Genomic DNA, 21,982 nt, shown 5'->3' with positions numbered 1-21,982 from the left:
TAAAGCCAGATTTTTCAATGTCACAAAGGTGGTTTGCTTTTAACCTGGTTAGATCACCATGGTAACTGATGCTCTGCAGCTAACCTGCACCGGAGGACGTTCTGCTCAGAGTTTGATTCACATGATCTGCTCTAAGAAGTGCCACCATTTCACCAGTTCTGCTCCTGTTGATTCTCTGTGAGCGAGAGATTTTAAGCTGAGTAAATATGTTGTAACTGCAAACCTGTTGAGCCATATGTTAGTAATGCCACTGAATAACGCCACGCCTTAACGGGGGGCAAATTGAATGTGTTGTGCTGCCTACTTGCATTCACTTGGTGATTCAGAAAATGCAAAAATATGTTTTAATGTGTGTTCCTGATTTGCCTCCAAGTCCACTTTACACTGCTGATACTGCAGCTAATAGAACATGATAGAATATGTATTTGTTTATTAGTATTTGTCACTGCAAATATTGAGTCAGTAGCATTAATTACAGTTAATTACAGTCAGCAAGAAACTGAAGTGATCTCCATTTATCTGTTATTATTGGACAGTATTAAGCCTAATGCACTTCTTGAGTATCATGTTTAAATGTATGAGGTTTACAGTGTAACAGAGCTCATGTGGAGCTGTCATGTTAGAAACAAGCAGCAGGACGCTGAGAGTCCACTGAGTGGTAAAATAAATATATTAACTTACATGCATGGTTTGCAGTTTACAGCATTCCTCTCTTGCATCATTTACAATAATAAACTTTCATATTCTTCATGGACTTCTGTTGTAACAACATCTGCCATTTTGTGTGGAAGAAGAATCTTTAAGTGTTTTCAGTTTTCTTTACTCCGCTTCAACAGTAACCTGAATTTCTTTGGGTCGTGGACAAAACAAGACATTGAAAACACAATTTTTTCTCCCCTTTCTGATGTTTTTTTTTTTATACCAGATAAATAAGTTATTTATCAGCAGATCAACTAGCAAAAGTCTGAAATCAAACTCACGATTTGAAGCAATGCAATTAGCATACATTTGCTGCACTTTAGGATGTATGGTGTGCAGTATTTCATGTGGTAATGCCCCATCACATTTCAAATTATACAGTTTATATTGAACTGAAGCTTGCCTTTAAAATATTCTATTACAAATCAAATGGGAGTTGCAATATCTTTCAGAGAAATCGTTCGGCCCTAATCGAAAATGAAAATAGTTGCCGCCCTATTCTTCAGTTGCATAACTAGAAAAATACATCAGTGAGTCACATTGGGTGGCCTTTTCCTTCATTACAAAGAACATGGTTACTGTAGTTTACTTTCAATCTCACGTTCACCGTCTTGCTGCCATGAATGTTCTCTGGCACACCACACCGATGTAAAAAATCTGTTTGAGTAATCTTTTCTGAGCAGCAGCAGTGCACAGCTACACACAGGAGCTTTTTTGATTATGGAAGTGTATATCCCTGATCTGTTTTTACACAAAGTTTATGTCTGGAGTGGAAACCAGCAGACTTGGTGCTGAGTGCCATAGGCAAGATGGAAAATAAAGGTTTGGTTTTTGCATGGGATTTGTTCCATCTCCTGTGTTTTTCTTTTCGTAACCACAAATGAACACATTAAATCCAGCTGGTTATAGAATTTAATTTATTTGTAACTGAATAGGATGGTGGGTGATGGGTGTTTTAGTATAGTAGCTGCTCACATGAAAACAAGGATTAACATTCAAAAACGTATTTAAAGTTTTACATTATTTCATATCCTCACCAGTCAAATGCAAGAGGAGGAATGCATGACTTATGTCTTTATTCACATGACATGGAAGGCAGAATACTTTGGAGATATGTGTTCCTGGCTGCAGCAACACTGTCACCGCTACAAGGTGTGGCTCTGGCTGCAAAACTAACATTAAAAAGGCTTTTCTAAGAAGGCATGAGAGAAGTTATGACTTTCTAGTGTTACCTGAGTGCATGTCAATGAGACGGAGGTTGTAATTCTTGCTTCACATCTTGATACAAGGCTCGGCAAAGACTGGCACAAGCATTTGCTTGTGTGTATGTGTGTGAAACAACACACTCGGGTGTTGTCATAACTACCTGTTTACGAATGCAGCAGTCATGACACCTTTTTAAAAAAAGCATTCTCTCGGCGTCTGATTTATGACTCAGCTCTCGGTGTCACTCTGAAGGCAATTACAAGCTATGAATGGATATTATATGCACGCACCGTCTCCATATGCATGACATTCTGCCAAGCGCTGGAACAGAAGCGATGCTCTTGAAAGAGCGTCATCAGTTATGCTTTTGAGTGCTTGTGTGAGGATGCATCTCACATTGTGTGTGTGTGTGTGTGAGTGAATTAGCATGTGTGCGGCTTTCCAAGAAAAATTGAGTCGGTTCAGATATTGTGACTGTGTACTTGTTTTGCTTAAATGTTTGTCTGAGCAAGTGAAACGTTTCGTGAAAGCTTGGGCCTTTTGATGACATGTACACTGCACACAAGGCCACACAGGCACAGTAACACCATGCATGCTTCTGTAAAGTGATTTGACCTAATTAGTAGCAACTGTCTTCAAAATATTTGCAAATACAGAGCCATGACAAGTATTCATTCCCCAGATAGAGTCCTATGCATGAATTCAAATATATACACAGTGGGACACGGATGCATCAATAGACACAAAGACACACACATACTTGGCCGTGCCTTCCTTGCCCCCTCCTTCATGTGGTTCGATGCTGGTGTCTGCCAGAGGGCTTTGTAATCTGGAGGGGCTGTGGATCCCGAATCCCACGCGGCCCACCATTGATTTATGTCATTGTGTGCATTTTCAGCCTCTTCAGAGGTCACCTTGCGCGTCTCCTTTGCTCTGCATTCCTCCGCTGCTGCTACTGTTGTGCATTAGCTGCATTCATTTCCCCGTCACTCTTTAAACTCTATCTCTAAACCGTGTCATCGGTCTCTTTTCTCTCACACAGCCCTTATCGTCTTAAAGAAAAGGCAGAAATAAAATTTTCGCTCCGTGGTTTGTAAAGCCCGTTGCCCACAATGGTCTAAACTTGTGCCATTTTTATGCAGCACAGTTGGAAAATGCCTGAGATTACCCCAGTCAGAGTGGAAGAACAGAAAAATGGCTCCTATATTGAGTTATTGTTAAATTGTCAGTGAAAGCCGTCACTCAGTCAGGCTACAGGCTATGCTTATCGAGGCAGACAAAACACCACCATTACTGGAGAAAAGCAGAATCTGAATTCAGGCAGCAGTCACCTTTGTCAGAGTTGGTAAACGCTGTTGCTGCAATCAGTGTCATGTACTGTCAGCCACCGTGTCAGCACAAAGTTATGTTTTTGGCATATTTTGCAGTCTGGTTCTAATCTCCGTCTTACTCGTGTCCTTCCTGCACAGATTCTCTCGAGCCCACCTATCAGCAGCTGCAAAAGATGAAGCTGGACAAAAGTCCATTTGTGGTGGTGTCTGTGATTGGCCAGGAGCTGCTGACAGCAGGCCACCACACCGCCTCTGTTGTGGTACTGGAAGCCGCTTTGAAGATCGGCACATGCAGCCTCAAACTCCGCGGCTCCGTCTTCTCGGCCCTCAGCAGCGCCCACTGGTCCCTGGGCAACACAGAGAAGAGCACCGGCTACATGCAGCAGGACTTGGAGGTGGCCAAAACCTTAGGTAAGATGCCCTAGTTGGGGAGGAGGGAGTACTATTATAGCTTTAACTTCCATTAACTCAATCATTTGTTAATTTGTTGATTGTTTTTGTAATGAACTGCAGTCACTTAGGGCTCAGAGTACAGTATGACCAGCAAGAGAAAAGTGTCAGATTTATATATCCATCCATCCATCCATCCATTCTTTTTCTGTTCATCGCTACATCTTTTAGTAGGGTCATGGGGAGTACCAGATTCTCACAAGACAATGTTTGGAATTTTTGTTTGATATACTGTGGAAAGTAATGAGGTAGAGAATTCATTTCAGATGGTGACCAATTCACATCCACATATTTTTGGCTCTAAAGGTAATGTCTGTCAGGCGGTTCGTCCAGAGTGAAGTATCTCAACAGCCGTTTGATGGATTTTTATTAGATTTTGCATGGAATATATTGTTTTAGGATACTCCCTTGCTTTTCATCTAGTGCCTATGTCAGATCAAAATCTGACGTAAGTTGTGTGTTATTTTCGTTTTTGACCAAATGGCATCAAACATTCCCTTTTAGCTGCAATTATGCTTTGTGCTTTGGACTTTTTTTGCAGACGTTCGGTCACTGACATATTACAGTGACAGTTGTAAATATTATGTCCAATAAATGACAGCATATTAATGTTAAGGCAGGCAACTTGTAGCTTACTTGCGTATTTCCATTTCATGCGGCTATACTTTCACTTCACTACGTTTGACAAGGAAATGTCGTACTTGTATTGTACTTTAAGCTTCAGCTGCTTTATACATGAAGATGTTACACAACGGACAATACAACATGTTGTTCAAATACAACCCATTAGTTAGAATTACATCAGTGGTTTCCATCTTTTCAGGCCTCTGATGTCTAAACAAAGACAGTGTGTGTCTACATGGCATTTCAGATGTCTGAGTAGTCTACATCACCACCAAAACACGAATCCTTGTCTCTAAAACTCTCACATGGTTTCATTTTCAGAGCTTGTCCTTCCTTTCAGCAGAATGATAATGGGTACATACAGACCCTTCTCCAGAGAGGTTTGGCTATGTGAGACCACACAGCAGCTAGCACAGCTGTAGACTCTTGTTCTTGTGTATCTTAATGAATTCCAATATAATATTTAGTTGTTTATATCTCTTAGAGTATTGCACTCTAATTGAACATTTTTTAACTATGCAACAAGTTGGCACAAGTTTCTTTCCTTTAAAAATAGATGCTATTTACTGTAAGTATAGATTTGCTGTATTGGTAGTAATATCGGAAGAGGGGAGATGGTAAGAGAAAGGAAAAACGTAGGAAGGTAGGATTGGGGGAAAAAAACCCCTGAAAACAGAGAGTAGCACAGACTGGCTCCACTCTTTTCACCCCCACACATTTTGACACATGACTGGGCAGAGCAGCTGGAGATAAGGAGCTGCGGTTCTCAGGTGGAGCACGGAGACTTGCGCTTTACTTTGGCCCCGTCTGTGGGGCCTCTCTGTCAGGCAGAAATAATAAGGCTTTCCCCTCTCACCCTCTGGAGCATTGAGATCAACTCTACCAGCTGTCAGGGAAGCCGCTCTACTGTGGAGAACTTAGAACGGCCACTTTCCCTTTTAAGGGTGCAGTGGCATGTCAGCGGCATAGATGTGGTTCATCACATCGCCGTTCAAGAGTGGCAGCGGGATGATGGGAAATAAACACCGCTTGGGTTGTAATCCTGCAGGCTGTGCTGTAAATATTGTTTGTTGACTCTTTTCGTTTCTATTCTCATCTCTTTTGGTTTTTTTCCCTCTCTCCAGGTGACCAAACAGGGGAATGCCGCGCTCATGGAAATCTGGGCTCGGCATTCTTCTCCAAGGGGAATTACCGTGAGGCGCTGACCAACCATCGCAACCAGCTGGTTCTGGCCATGAAGTTAAAGGACAGAGAGGTAAGAAGCGCACATTCAGACTGATTTACAGCCATGTGAAGAGACGGACAGGGCAGGCTGACTGTCATTGCAGAGGACAATGAATTGAGGTTACAAAGTTTCTTTTTTCTCTCTGAGTCTCTATTCATGTTGTAGGTGTGAGATTGTGCTGTGCCCAGCATTCCTCTTTTTCTGGCTGTGTAGAGGGTATGTGAAGGAGTCTGAAGGACACTGAGATGCTGCTGCTTTTTGTCTATTTAAAAAAGTGGATGTGAAGTTGGTGCAGTGAACAGATGAAGGTGATGGGGGAGGAAAAGGAATGTGGCGGTTGAAGGAAAGGCCAATGGAATAGCCTTAGCAGCTGGTTCACCTTATTATCAATGCAAACCATTTATGCAGATATTATGCAGCTGTTTATATGAAGCAGTAAAGCCCTGGCTCTGTGACATGTGCCTGTTTTTGGAATGCAATTTACAGAGATTAAATTGTTTGAGGCAGAGAGGAAGAGCGCGAACGAGAGATGAGTTAGACCGATCCGCTTTTCTTACCTGTTCGGTGTCCTCTTTCTCTCCTCACTCCGTCTCCCACTTCTCTCTGTCTCGCTGGCCGACCTCTGTGGTCATTGTTGGAGGGTGACAGGTGCTTGTTCCAACACAATTCCCGTCACACAAGGAGAAGAATGGCCTCTGTTTCCCCTTCATTCCTTATCCTCCCCACCAGGCCGGCAGGTCTGCTTGTTTGTGTTGCCTGATATCAGGAGACATTTAAACAGTCCAGTCAAATGCAGCACAATGCTCCAGGATGGAACTAACTGTTCAAGAATGAGGCCAGAAGTGCCCTTGACATCTCTCACTTGTACAATTTCAGGATATTTGCAGTACAGAAGCATAATTATGAGTCTACAGACACAAGTGCCAAAAACCACTGTCTTTTAATGAGGTTGGTGAGAGACATAGAGGACACATGCAACGTCCTTAGTGTCTGGTCTGAGAGTTTGACTGTTCTGCTCGTAGTTGGCTGTGGCAGCGACTGGCTGTCCAAATGCCTAATTAAAAGCTTTAACTTTCGAGTATGTGTACACTAAGCCCAATACTGCTTTCAATATACAGACTTGTAAGAGTTTTTCTCCACATAATGACATTTAACTCTCAGAACCCCAAACAATTTCAAGGTGTTTTTTTGCTCCCATTTTTTTACTCATTGTGGGATCCTTTCTCACCACCAATATAAAGTCCTGCACCTGTTTGGAAACAACACCCCCATGGCTAGCAGGGGAGAGAAATCAAATATGCCTTCTGTGCTGTATTGTCATACTGCCAGACAACACAGAAAAGAAAAGAAAAAAGCAAGAGTAGATTTTTTTTGTTTGTTTATTCATTGTATTAAATTTTGGAATCAACATGTGCAGTGACTCTACATACTCCAGATGTTTTAATGTCTGCGTTTTTACATGTTAAATACTTATTCTTTGTGTAGACAAGGCCTGCAATTCAACCAAAAAGTCAAACGCAAAGTTGTTGGATCAAATGATTAATTTTTGCATTTTTTAAAAAATGTAACCTGTAGAATCTCAGGATTTTGATGAACTATCCTGATCTTAAGCTGAGATTTGGTTGTTTTTTCCGATTTCACCAAAGTCACACATTGGTAGTTAACCCTTTAGGCACCAGAGTTTTTTCAATAAAATATTCAGTTTTGATATCATTTTTTCAAAAGGTTGTACCTTGAAAATGGTTAGAGATAAAAGCAAACTGTAAATGAGAAAAATCATCAGTATGACCCAAAGTTTATGATGGGAGTAAATTCACTCATCTAATTTGCATATTATGACATCACCAGGCGGCAGACATATGGATTACATGACTTTATTGATGTTTATCGATCAAGATGGCATTGTTTGGCTCATAATTTGTCAGATCCCTGTCTCAACGATACCCAACAGGCTTATCAAAATGTCTGATCCACTTGTGATACTCTTCCTCATCTGTCAAGCAAACCCAGCCATCATCATTGTCATTTACGACGGGGCCGTGAACGCCACTGCAGCCTCCACCATTATTATCAGTGCGTTTTCTCCGGTGGCTTCTGGGTTGCAGATGGTTAAAGTCTTTGTAGAGTAACACGAGTATGTCAGAATATCAGCCGCTGAGACTGCTCACACGTTGCTTGTTACATGAGAACAATGCCCAAACCTCACCTCCATACTTAACTCACAAATTGCAAATTGACCACTCAGGAGTACAAGAGCGTTCCGGGGCCTGATGGAGGTCACTGAACACCACTAATAGTTGCATCATACACAAACGTCCTGATTGGCCCCGTGCAGCCCACCCCACTGCCCCATGTCTCCTGTTGTTGATCTGAAGGCCCCCTAATCAGATTCATATGTGTGTCACACCACCTGGTCTCCCTCAGAACACACTGGGGCCTGGCGGAGAGCTCATTACAGCCAGCCTGATGTTTTTGTTCCTGATGTGGACTTTTTATCTGGCCTTTCTGAAGCTGAGGTCACTTCCTAGAGGCCCAGGGACAGGATGTTGTTTCTGACTGGATTTCCAGTGAGCGGCCTACAGTCTGTGAGGGCTGAGGAGACACCGAAGCAGAAAAAGTAGCACTGATTTCCAAACCTCTGTGATCCTCAAGAATTTGTACCATTTGTGAATTCAAACAACTCAAGAATGTATTACAATTTCAGGGAATTTCCTGGAGACTTTAATTAAACTATATATAAGATGGAATGTTTGATGTTTTAAAAGGACCTGGTGGACCATGTGGCTTTGATATGACGCTGGATGTGGGTTTTGATTCTGTTAAGCTTAAGGTTTTGATCATGAGGGTAGAAATCTTGGAAGATGATATCAGACACATTTAAATGAATGCTATGAAGTTAGTAGAGTTTTTGTGAATGTGTAAGCATTTAAAATCTGGGGAATAACGTTAAATGGAACAAAGGTAAACAGTAAACTGTGTAAGGTGTAAAAAAACAATAAGTTAAGGTCAGGAAGACAATGCTAGAGAAAACTGTTACTATGTGATGTAGCGGGGCAGTACAGCTGAAAATGCATATTGCTGTCAGAATAGTGAGAAAAAGGCAAGTCCTAAAGGAAAATATAGTGGTTGGTCAGGAGTTCATGCTGAAGCAAAATAATCACTCCAAATTTTACAAGAAAAGAACTAGACGGTCAACTTCTCCAGCTCAGTCTCAGCCAGACTTAAAATCCATCGAGTTTTGTGGGATCTTTGGCAACAATGTTGGAACAAACTTTCCAAACGATCTTTAATTTTTATCGTAGAAAGCACGCCGCTAGTGTGCTCCGTCCTGAATGAGTTTAAATTTCAAGTTTTTAAGATTGCTTTTTGTAAAATCTTTTCTTTATTTGTCAGTACGACGGCACACATACCCACACATGTGTAATGCAGTCCAGAGCACCAGCCACTATGACCTCAATAATAAACATAAAGTACGATCATAACCGCTTTTACAACACCAACAAAAACTGAAACTGTGGAAGCTTCATAAAGTTGAATTTATGGCAGAACTCTCCAGCATCAGCTATTAATAATGCCACTTTTATAAGCAAATTCAGGTTATTGGAAATCTTGTTTTTGTAGTTTTTAAGCCGTTATGCGCTACGGATTATAATAAGATTGCAGTCATCAAGTTAATTGCTGACATCTGGGCATGTGGTGACATCATTAAAGACTAGTCAAGTAGCTCTGTGATCATACAAATTATGAAAGAGAACAAAAGGTCAAATTCAACTTGGACCTACACCATTCTTATGTTTGATCAGGATGGTATAGGAATGCATTTCCCTGTGCAGTGAAGAATTATAGCGTTTTATTACATTAAGGTTTGGTTACTTGTTTCCCCTTCAGATAAGGTAGTTTAGACAATTTTTCTGACTTGAGATTGACACCCAACAGATCATTTGACAGCTTGTGTTTATGGACTTCCCTGTAGCATTGCCACCATGTTTCCATATCTCAGAAATTACATTAGTGAGCACAATGTTATACCCACGAGAAACCCCACAAAATAAGATGCAGTTGTTATAAACTGATGGTTATCTCCTAATCCCATAAGGGTGGAAATGTAGTGTTTGCATTGCTGATAGTTAAGCACTTTTCAGACTTTGGGTATGCAACACTGCTGGCTGTTAAAGTAGTGCCATTCTGTTTTCAGACATAGATCACTTTTCCATTAATGTTCCTTCTGGTTTCATTCATACAAAAGCGCCTCAGTGTCCGAGAGAGCTATGGTAAGCAATTTTTGTTATTCACGTAAGACTGGACAGAACATCAAGCATGGAACAATGCCTAATTTTGCACCAATAAATAAGACTAAATATAAGCTAATAGCAGACTTTTTAAACTGCCTATATAACTAGTAGCCCAGTTTTCTTATAATTTTGCTTTACATATGTGACAATATTCTAATAAATACTTTACCAGCTGTAAAATAAACATATCCCAACATCTGAGATGGAGCTCAGAACTTGGGTTTCTGCTGTGCAACACATGATTAACCTGCAGCTCATATACTATGACTGTGTGTGAGACAGCTCCATGGTCTGATGTGCAGAAAATTAAACAGTGTGACTGTGTAATATACATGCAAATCTCTCTGGACACGTTCATATGGATCCTGTCTGACGCTGCAGCTATCTAAACAACTCAGAGGAAACACTCCTACAAACAGCTGGGAGCTCCTGTTCTCCTAAACAACAACAAGCAAACATAAACAGATGAATTATTGGTGAGTCTCGTTATTCTGACCTGTTCGGGTCTTCACCTTTCATCACAGGGAAGTTTTATTTTTTTTGGACATTTCACTTTGTAGCTAATAGATGTGAAATTGTAGAGCAAAGTGAATGCGAAATGTGCTTTGTGATTTTGTCTTTGGTGCTCTGTGTGATGTTTTTGGACAAATATTGGTGTTGAAATGCTGGAAAAATCTTCCTCAAATCACCTCACACGCTTTAAAGTGCCGTTTGTGTGTGTGTGTGTGTGTGTGTATGTGTGTGCGTGCGTGTGTCTGTCTGTTAATGTGTGGTTCAGATTTAGTTGAAAGTGACACAGAACTATTACTGTGTCTATCCTGGTAGGATTGCTGTTGCAACTTTTGCAGAAAAAACAGCAGGGTGCTCAGTCAGACATGAAGCCGCACATTAAGTTGTTGTCAGATTAATGGAAAGCAGTGCATGTCTGAAAGGAGCTTTATACCGCAACTAACAGCAATTATTAGTGTAGCATAAAGCTTTAGTTTACCCAACAGCTACTAGTCTGTGCTTCAGGGAGAACAGTGGTCCGTCTGTGAAAGGGACGAGAGAGACAAAAAGCAGGGATCCCACATGAATGTTCTCTATAAATCAAGAGGCAGTTTAGAGTCCTGTTATATCAGTAAAGACGCCATGCATATATTCTCTTTTCATCTTTAATAACTGGGGGAAATCTTTGTGGCTCTTTATGGCACAGAGCAGCAAAGAAGTCTTGCAAAACTGTTGGCGTCTCTCCTGTAGCTGACCAGTAGACACTAACAGATCACTCGGAATCTGAGCGGGACACTGTAAAGACGAAGAACTGGGGGAAAAAAAGAAAGAAAACAAAACAGAAAAGGAGGCCGAGCTGGGGAAAGGCTCAAAGAGTGAGTGCTCTGTCATCCACGACTGGGACTGGGAGCTGCGGTCCAAACCAGTGAGGTCATTGGCTAGCGTGAAGTTAGTGTTTTTCTTTAGCTCGCTGACTTTTGGAAATATCCTAAGCAGATTTTCAGCTGTCATATATACTGCAGATAGAACATAAACTCACTCGCTAGTCTTCCTAGCTGCGTGTGTCTTTTCCAACTTTTGTTTTTGTCCCAGTTTCCACACCTGGCTTTATCCGAGGCCTGCCAGTAACCATATTTAACAAAGGCCTTCTCTGTCATTGCGAAACAAAGCTGTTAAACTAGGTTATTCCTCTCTGTGCTCCCTCTCTCGTCCCCTCTGTTTGTCTGTGACGTTTTCTTCTTAAATAGTAGGTTTAACTAGAAGGAGGTAACCCCTAATTTGGGGTGTGAGTATTTAGGAGAAACTGAGGCGGGTTGGCAGTGGTGCACTCTGTAATTATGACTTGTGTGATGTTAAAAAGAGTCTCTGCCGCCGACTCCCCCAACCCCGAGCTGAAATGGAAATCACAATCAGGGAAAAGCAAGGCGGATACAAACAATGTTTTTTTCCATAGCCTCCGCAGTTCTACTTTGTCTCTTACCACCATTCTCTTTTTCAACTCCCGGGTTTATTTATCTAAGCTCTTTTTCTCTTGCACTCCATCTGCTGCGAGGAATTTGCTCAAACTTTGCCCCTCACCCTGAAAGTGACACGAACTATTTCGTCACGGGTGTTTATCTTGCTGCTTGTTTGGGGGCTGTATGCATCCTGCCGGACCCCAGCTGGTATAATGCAACTGAGGCCTGTGAGATGAGCCTCTAAATAAGGGTTGAGGTTGAGGGCTAAGTGTGGGTGTTCCTCTTGTCAGGGTCAGGGTTTGTCAGTGTTTGTCAGCACTCTAGCAGAGGAGGGGATCATTAAAGAGTCATTAGTGAATGGACGTGTGCCTCCACCGCCTTTCTAGGGGCCCGTACTAATAGACGATGGCAGAAGGGGGGAACTTGGCACCCTTGTCTCTTTTCTTTAGCGTCCGCTGCTTTGCTGATTAAGAAGGAGGATTTGGGGATGATTAGAGGGGCTAATTTAGCTGAAATGATGGGTGGGGGCAGGAAGAGATGGGTGTCCAGCTAAATAAAAGGCAACACTTTTCCTGCTCCCTCTGCACACTTCATAAAGCAAGGTAGTTTGTGAGTGCACTCAGCTGTTGATACGCCTTTTCTCTTAAAACCACTATGAGCAGTACTACCACGTACAGAAGTACCTGCTTCCTCACTTCCTGCTAGACAGAGGCACAGAGCCGACCAGAGTCTCCCAGCATGTCCAGCCTGCTGTGCCTTAATGACACACAGGCTCTCCTCGGCCCACTGGTTCAGAACTGCTTTACAGCAGCTCGCTTAGCCATGAATCATGAGAGATGGACGGGAGGCATCAGCCAATGGGCCATGACCAGAAGTGGGGAACGAGGACTGTGTGAATGTGTTTGCGTGTGTGTATGTGTGCATTAATGGGAGCACACATCTGCGTTCCCATATTCCAGTGTCATGCGCACGTGTCATGTCCTGTTCATGAGCCTGTTTGTCTTGGAACATTTCAGCTTAAGCTAATATTAAACACATTTCTCAGAAGAATGTAGGATTGTAAAATGTGAGGCAAATCTGAGACGGTTTTTCACCCCGTCTAGGTTTGACCTGCTGTTGAGATTTGTCCAGCTTGCAGTGTGATGTTGCCTGCACTGACTGACACAACACGCTACTGACCCAGAATATAGAGCTCTTTGTGTTAGTGCACACCAGAGTCAAGGTTCATAGACGTGCATTTTCCTCTGTGTGTGTATGCACATGTATGCAAAGGTGTGTGTTTGTGCTGTGCATTTGCTGCATTCGAGGTGACGCAGCTTTGTGTCTCCCCCAGTGGAGCATTTGGAAGGCTGTCAGAGAGATGAATGACTGCCGCTGTATCGACTACTGCTCTCTGCCGCCTCCTCCCTCCCTCCTTCCTTGGCGCCCCATGCTCTATTTCTCCTTTCCTCCACCCTTCTGCATCACCTCCACTTCCTTTCTTTTTTCCTTCTTCCATTTCACCAATTCCACACACCTCTTTTCCCATTCTCGACATCTAATTTTTTCCCTCCTCTGAAACCCCGTTTGTCTTATTCTTTCTTCATTTTGCAGAATCGCAGGCCATGCCACCATATTTTGCGGGAGAGTTGCCTTTAGAAAGAGTAGACAGAATCTGCTCCTAAAGGATTATTTGCCATCATGGGCTTGACGTTTTAAATTGACTCTGCAAAGCTGAATGATATACGGGCTCCTTGATTTACTGATTAAAGCATCAATACACAAGCATCACAAGCCCTGCTGGTAATGCTACTCTAACAAGACCTTAATCTAAACACTGCAGTGCCTTGTGAGGATTGAACTGCTCAGAGTTGGGAAATTGAGTAATTTATCTTGAATATTACACCTTGTCTATCTTTTCTCTCTTGCACCTCCAATCAATGGCAATACAGAGGGACAGATTAGATAACAAATAGGGAGTGACATGGTCACATGAGGCTCCTTTGTGTCCTGGTACGCTGTTGTGATGCACTATATGATTATAGATGACAGCCAACAGACACGTAGATAGAGCTCATCAGAGGGAGGACAGGATCCATCGTGCTTCTTGGGGTTTCTGCTGCGCCACAGGACACCGCCATAGAAATTTTAATCATTGGGAAAAGCAAATGTCTGATCATTAATCTTGGCCGGGGGATTTGATGTCACATGGCAAGAGGGATGAAGACGGAATGTGCCAACTCATCTTCTATAGATAATGGGTAACGATAAGGGATGGAGCCCGATTAAAGGTGCCAGCCAGCGGAACGTTGGTTCACATGCTTTGATTGAAGTGCATGTCAGTGTAGCCAACTGAAACACCCCCCTCCCACTTGCCAGTATTTTGAGTGGTCCCACTGCAGTGCTCGCTTTCTGGAGAGCTTGCAAGTGGTCCAGAGAGGCTGGATAATGTGTTGCCTTTCAGTCCGTGTGATTAATTCATTATCTTATCGCATCAGCGTAATCCTTATTACAGAGTGGGTGAGTCATTTTTTCATGTGATTCCCGATCAGTGCCGTCGGGGAAGTCTGAGTGTTTTTCACTGTTGACCAAAAATGCATCAGGGTCCATACTCGAGACAGACCTCCCAGTTAAACCTGGCACTCCCTCCTCCTCCTACCCTCCGGCCTTAGTCCGGCCCAGCCCTCAAACAGGCTGGCCAGAGAGCCATTTAAAGCTCTGGAACTGCATCCCTTTCTCAGCCCGATCGATAGTGGAGCTGTCAGCAAGACGAATGGAGGCTTTAGGAAGTCCATTTTAATGAAGGAGAAGGAGCAGAGGAAAAAGAGGTGCTTGGAAAAAGGTGGGGGCACAAGGAGAGAGAGGGGAGGGCCCTGGAGGTAGTTATGAAGGAAAGGAAGAAATAAGGAGAGAGAGAAAAGGTAAAAAACAGGCAGAGCAGGAATGTGTGTATGTGTTTATTGAGCGTGTGTGTAAAATGATGTGTGTACTCTGTACTACTGTCTACAGTGACAAGGGTTGGGGAGGGGTGGACTGGGCTGATTTAGCTACAGTAAGACCTATTTCTAGCTCAGCAGCGTGAAATGGCTCCTTAGCTACAGTAACTTGTAAAGCACAGACCAACACAGAAACCTATATTAGTGGACTGAGGGGATTTTATCTGGCCGCCACACCAACACCACATCAAGTCCTCTGGCTCATGAATCATGTCAGCTGCTCTGTGGTAAAAAGACATTGTTGTGACAGGGGAGAGCTACAAATCCAAGGCATCTCCCACCGCAACTGCCCTCTACCAACACACGAGCTTGCATCAACAGTTCTGAGTACATTTGCATTTAGAAGATGTCCTTGGAGCAGGCATTTAACTTAGGATTTTGTTGATGTTGTAGGTTGTTTGTTTTCAGCTTGTTTTAATAGGCATTCCAAGCTGATACCATTCGCCTTACGTCAATATGCAGAAAAGGCTGCATGCTAATTGGTGATTAAGAGTTGAGGTCGGAGGTTAGTCACAGCTGTGGGTGTAGACCAACAGTCCCCTCTGGGCGATGGCTCAGCCGAACTCATTGGAGCAATTACTGGCTCTGATTAGTCGGTGCAGTTGTTGAAGTGATTGTTGTTTATGCATAAATTCAAATACCTGCAGCAATCAGTTGTCAGTACCCTGATAAAACCACTGACACATGCAAGATGAAAGATAAAACTAGTCGAAGGAAACACTAAGACTTAGGGAGTGATTGTTGTAGCAGAGGATTCATTTGTTACTCCCTCTTCTGCACTCTTGACAGTCTTTTTACTACTGTCTGTTTTAACCCTCTGAACCACAAATCCCATCAGTGGAATTAAACAGAACGTTTTCTTTGAACAGTGGCCAAAATTGCATCATTTATTACAACCAAAAACTGTATAAACAGGAAGACCTGTAGGAGTTTCAACTTTCCAATGGTCCTTGTGACAGGCCATTCAATCAGAAATCTATCCAAGCTATCTCAGATATCTATCCCAAATCTAAGCCAGAAATCAAGACACAGTCACTTTAATCTACATGTCTGTAGGGCTGGCCCAAATAGTGGTTTCTGGCCTCCGAATATTCAGGCTTGTGGCGGAGACGGCCCAAATATTCGGATCCGTTCGTCTGGTCTCCTGGGTCCAAATTTTGCCTTCGTTTTGTCTTGACTTAAACTGAAGAATTCCCAAACAGCGGAGGTCTTCAGCATGTGTTTATGCAACGGAGTGAAGCGTGACGTCAGAGTTGGCAGCCACCCGGCCATTCGGGTGATGGTAAGAAACACGAATGGAGGAGCCGAGATGAGCCGAACATGACGGGATGAGCCGAAGTGGGCCGAAGGCGAAGGGAAGAGACGAGCTCCGAATATGTTCGTGTGGGGGGGAGGAAGGGGTGATCACATAGACATATGTGTGTATTTCATAGACATATGTGTACATTTTTATGTCATCACAGGACGGGATGAGCTGATATGTGCCGATGTGTGCTGAAAGCGGAGGGAAGACAGTAACGCCACATATTCTTTCCGCCCGGTAACGTCCGCGAAAAATTAGTTTAATATGTATAGTGTGTAGAGTCACCATTTTCTTCCAGTTTTAGTAACACCTGTGGGCACTTGGAAACCTGTTACATTTTGATCTCAGGTTTTTTCCATTGTTTTTATGATTTCTGGCATTGTAGCTGTGTCTCTGCACAAAACAAAAAGTTCTCTCTGCTTCTTGCCATAGTTGTACTGTTTCCAGAAAGGTGTGGGACTTCATATTACCGCAAAAATGAGTCAACAGCAAGTAAAGAAGCAAAAAAAATGGTCAGAACCTGCTTGGGGTTCAGAGGGCTAAGAAGTACCGCAAGGTGATACTGTGACAGCTAAACTTGTGACACTGGCGTTAGCGCTCTCTGAATCTACCTTTAAGAAGTATATGGGGCTTCTGTCAGTGGTTTCTGACATTTTCTCAAAATATATTCAAAAGTATGCAATAAATAATTAAACAAATGAATGGGGAATGTGTTTATTATTCCTGAGATGATGTACTGTATCTTTGAGTGAATGTGCAAATAGTTTGGTTTAGATCCAGATTCCTTTTCCCAATAAATACCAATACAATATACATAACAATAACAAGAACAAAGCCATTCTAAGTTAATTCCGGCAGAGTCATATAATTCGTTCTTCCTTCCCTTTCATTTATCCCTGAAAGAAGATGCATTGCGAAGAAGTGCCCCCTTCTTCTGTGCGCTGCCTTTCTAAGATCTTTTAAAGTATAGTTGAAGATAGGAACCAGATAACTCCCCACCACTCCGCCATCTGTAAAGGAGAGACGAGCTTGTCCTTAGAGATAAGGTGAAATTCAGATGGCGCAGTGGAGTTTCGGACCTGCCCATGAATGGTTTTTGTATTACGAGAGAACAAGGGGTCTCACTCGGGGGAGAGAGGTCAGCGCAGCTACAAGCGTTTGATGTTTGCATTATATATAGCTGCGGCACACACTGGGACGTCGGAGACAGCATTTTTGCAAAGTGAGGAAATGGTCTTTTGCAAGAATCTCTGACATCACGCCAAAGACAGGGATTATAGCTGTTCAAGTTTGGCTCGGCTGAAGCCTCCTAACAACGCCTATACACTGAGATTTGCACTCTTTCTCACTTTGTCTCTCTCCACTCTCATCTTTAGCTTTTGTCCCTATAGAGCAGTGTCAGCATTCCTGTCCTTGTGGCACAGTATCCAGACCTTCCCCTAGTCTCTTGGACCAGAGCCCTGTGTCTGTATGAGGAGGTGGAATGTGTCTTTGTGGAAAGCCCTCAGAGAAAGCAATAAAATGGAGAGAAAATACGAGGCCCCAAGTGAGCGAAATGAAAGTACTCCATCTTAGAAGGGGATGGAGGCCTACGGGTTCTGCTTAAACTTGACCTTGCAGCACACACAGTTCAGGTCTCTAAATAACAGTCAGGACAGGTCTTATCTGGCAGCACGTCAACCTCAGAAAAAAAGAGAGTCTTTAATGTGCCGTCTTAAATATAGAGAGGAACTGAATGAAATCAAGGTTGTAAAATATTCAGTAGAGGGCCCAGAGGTAAACACTGCTCGGGTTCATTGTATCGTAGCCTTACTCAGTTTCAGAAGTTAGTAACTATTGCTGGTGCTGTCATCAGATTTAATTGCAGCCATTGGCTTTTGCTGGTGGCAAGGTGTGACCATCTCAGGTTGGACCGGTTGTCTTGTGGTGCCATTGAGACACACAAAGACACACAGACATGCACAGATAGTGTATTTGTGTTCGTGGACACAGTTTGTGAGTTCAACGGATATTTTAAGAACACGCATTTGTAGCATCACTTCATGTTAGCATGCTGGCCTCCTAAAGGGATGGGAACAGTTAGCTAATTAGCTCAGTTGCTAACAGTAACATGAGCCATTTTAAGTTAATTGAAAGACACAGATCTGTAGCATCCCTTCTTTCAGAACACACTATGCTACACTACACAGAGCAGCTCTGTGCTATATGGAAATATGCTAGCTGATGCTAACAGAATTAATGCAGGTTTCTCTGAGCTTCTCTGTTTAATTTGAATCACAGAACATAAGTCACTGTAAATACGCTGCCTTTCAGTCGGGCTGGGAATATATTTTTTTAAAGATGTGAACAATTTTGCCTTTTTTTGCCATAAGATGCTGTGTAAATCACTTTATTATTGATGACATAATTCAACTTAAATCATGTTTACTTCCCCTTGATCGAGACCTGATTATTGATGATGATTAATGATTGTTGTGTTATTCTTGATAAATCTATTCCCACTGCCTTCTCAGGAGCTTATTACCTCCAAATAAAAACACGGATCAGGTTTTTATTTATTTCTTCTTTTTTTTTTTTACCCAAACAGCATGCACAAAGTGGCAGCGGGTTTTCAGCCCCAGTTAGCACCTGCAGCGGTGCTCTCACAAAATCCCAACGACCTCCAGTAATAAGACATGTTGCTCAAGAGAGAAACCTCCAGGTTAAAAAAAGACTGCATGCATTACTCTCTGCTGCTTGTTAAGTGTGCAGGTAGGAGTGCATGGTATTAATTCAAGGTGACTCAGATAGGTGATAAAGATTGGGATGCAGTGAATTCTGGCGGCCCGACACTAAGATGACACTGTTGAGACATTTTAGCGAGTTAATTAAACTGAAAATCCAAAAAAATTCAGGCTGCAAAAATAGAATGTTGAAAAGTGGGGAGGACATGTTGTTCCCATACTCAGTGGAAATTACGCCCTTGACTATAGAAGTGATTCTTAGTTTTATAATTTGCCTGCAAATTGGCTATAATTGGCTCATATTGTGTTTGGTATCAGACTTGCTTTTACAGACTGCACACAGCTGCTTGTGTGTGTTATGTTTTTTGATTGTGGAGATGAAGAAAGTGTTTGCCACATGCGTGTGTGTGCGTGTAAATGAGTTGGGCATCTGTGAATATGTGCATGAGCACGTTTCTGACTTCATCGCCATTCAGAGAGGCTTAGCGTGATTAGAGTAGTGTGATCCTCTGAAGAGTTAATGATGAGAGAAGCAGTGGCTCCACAGAGGCCAATCACACACCAGCCTCTGACAGCATGCGGAGGCTTATCTTGCTCCATGTTTTGTGCGTGTTTCTGGCTGTGTGTGTGTGTGTGTGTGGCTGTGTGCGCACCACATGGGTTTTACTGCGTGGGAACATATATGATGGGATTTCAGCTATCATTTCTCACATGATAGTGTTTGTTATCATCTACCCTGAACACCATTAGAATATGCATGATTCCTTTGTCTGGCTGTTTGACATTTGGGGGTTTATGGACACACAAAGCAGAATCCATAATCATATAGCTTCATTATGCTAGTGTCAGACATAGATCCAGCGCAGGAGGGGCTCCTGGTACCTCCGGGTCTAGTTCAGGCCTGCAAACCACACTGTAGAAGGCCGATGGCGGTCTCCCCCTCCCCACACCTCACAGTACTGACTGACAAGCTTAATGACACTGTCGGGGTTACAGCATGTCTCCAACTCATTTTCGAATGTGATTGAAGTTCGCAGTGGGTAGCTTTTCATCAGTGTTGAGCAGACAAAAGGGACCTTTTCACTGTTGTCTTTGTATGTGTGTGCAGTTTGTGTGTTTGCACATGTGTGCCTGCAGCTCGGAGGAGATGCACAAGAGAAAAATGCTTTATGGTTGTCATCTGGGCTGTGCAGGAATCTCACGTTTCGAAAGATGATGAGTTTTGTATGGGCTTGTCTCTAGCGTGCACTCTTCTTGTTTATTGCATGCCGTATATATAGACTGTGCACTAATGCATTGTTAGACAGACACTGAACAATGGACAGTGAACAAATCAGATTTTATGTCTGGTTCAGTCAAAGCCGGTCCTTAACCTCCCTGGGGCTCTTATTCTGCTAAGAGGCTCTCCCACCTGACCCATGAGCCACGTAAACCGATTGCCATCCCCACACAGTCACATAGGACACCTCGGTAGTTCCTTTACAATCATCTCATCTCATCATCAGGCTTTAAAAGCATTTGCAGTCATGAGGAGTGCCATCAAGGCAATATATTGTATATACATATCTTGAACGGGTGCCCGCCAGACCGAGAGATGCCCAGCTTGGTTAGCCAGACGGAATACAGAGAGATGCACTGTAAGCTACCACATCAACTTGACATTGCTGTTATTAGGTGACAGCAAAACTGAAGTGGAGAAAGAACAGATTTCCTGAATTGCTGCTCCTGCAATCATTCTCACTTTCTCTTTTCATGACTGAAAGGGTAGTTCATCCTCTCATATCATCATGGGAGATGTACCTATTGAGACATGCTTTGACATAAGGTTTGTTGTGTCCTAAACAAGTTATTTAGTGAGCGTATATGGCCGCCTAGCTCTAGGATCAGTGTGTCATGAAACCAGTTTGCTGTTATTTAGCTTAAAACAGAAAGAAAAGTAAAAGAGAAAGCTGTCAGGGCCTTATTTGATAGGTCTAACAGCAGTGTAATATAGGGGAAGTATCATGTAAACAGTCGTCCTACACATAGCTGCGTGTCCATTGGCTGTACAGCACACAGGACTCGTGTGAGGCTCTGGTTACAGTCCACCTTCGTCTAGGTCCAGGCCATTTGTTGCTGCAGATGTGGGATGAGTCATGTAATAGTTGTTGGTGTTGGCTCAGCTGTATTTCTAACCCCCTCCTCCGCCCCACCCCTCCTTTTTCATTTCCGCCTCTTCCCTTCTCCCTTTCTCCTGTGTCCCAGGCAGCTTGCCTTTGTTAAGCAACCGTTAGGAACATGTTATGACTGTGAAACCTACGTCCTGTCACTAAACGGCAGCGCTGAAGTGGTCTGTGATTGCTCCATCACTCCAGTGTGAAGTGGCCAATCTAACACAGACAAAAAAAAATCCACTTTGTTTGAAGCCGCATTGGTGTTTTCCCTATCATTCTCGCTCTCGACTGGAGGGACTCGACTGCTGCTTGTGTGTTTGCTTTGAGTCAGCTGACACTCAACTCTTGCTCAGCATACAAAGATTCCCCCACCTGGACCACCTTCTTTCAGTCGCAGCTTGTCCTCAGCGGGGGGAATTAAAGGGAGCCAAGTATTCCTCCTACGCTGGTAAATCCTCCTTCTTACATTGCGTGACCTGAACACCACTGGCATTCCAGAAAAATCAGGCCTTCAAATTCCAACACGGTCCCTGCAGAGTGTTTGGTAAACATATTCCTCTCTGCTCTCTGTCTCTTTCCAGCTCTGCCTTCTTATTCCCTGAACACCCCTTTTCCTTGAAATTCCCTCCATGTATCTTTCTCCATTAGGATTTGTTGCTGTTTTTTTTTTTTTTTTCTCAGAAGGCTTATGTTAAAGTAGTGCAGACAGATGTGTGTTTGTGTGTTGGGTTTTTTTGTTTGTTTTTTTTGTGGGCACAGGGCGGGTTGTTGGAGCAGAAATCAGCTCTAAGCAAACGTGCATCTCTGGTGACTCGGCTGAGATGCCAACTTAATTTGTGGCTGAAGGGCTGTAACAAAAGCCAATCACCCTTCCACTCTGGCTCCTATTCTGCCAGAGGCGAGAGATACAATCAGGGCCCCTGCTAGCAACTATTTACCCTCTCTGTCAATCAGAGTCCCGTGGCGTGTGCTCACAGCTGGAGGCATCACTGGCAGGTGGCCCAGCATCTCCCGGAAAACATGCCTTAAAAGCAGCGATTATTTCCACATCGTCC

General features: G+C 43.1%; 1 protein-coding gene across 3 annotated transcripts in view; it reads left to right on the top strand.

Moving 5' to 3' along the window:
- The window catches only part of LOC110957978 (tetratricopeptide repeat protein 28-like), a 183,358-nt gene that overhangs the window by 109,137 nt on the left and 52,239 nt on the right, over positions 1 to 21,982 (top strand). For all 3 annotated transcript variants that reach the window (XM_051950752.1, XM_051950751.1, XM_051950753.1), the window contains 2 exons: positions 3,375 to 3,647; positions 5,435 to 5,565. In XM_051950752.1, the coding sequence (XP_051806712.1) occupies positions 3,375 to 3,647; positions 5,435 to 5,565 (404 nt within the window). The remainder of the gene's footprint in view (positions 1 to 3,374; positions 3,648 to 5,434; positions 5,566 to 21,982) is intronic.

Source organism: Acanthochromis polyacanthus, chromosome 7 (assembly GCF_021347895.1).
Source record: "Acanthochromis polyacanthus isolate Apoly-LR-REF ecotype Palm Island chromosome 7, KAUST_Apoly_ChrSc, whole genome shotgun sequence".
Lineage (NCBI taxonomy): Eukaryota > Metazoa > Chordata > Actinopteri > Pomacentridae > Acanthochromis > Acanthochromis polyacanthus.
This window is presented reverse-complemented; position numbering and strand designations above follow the sequence as displayed.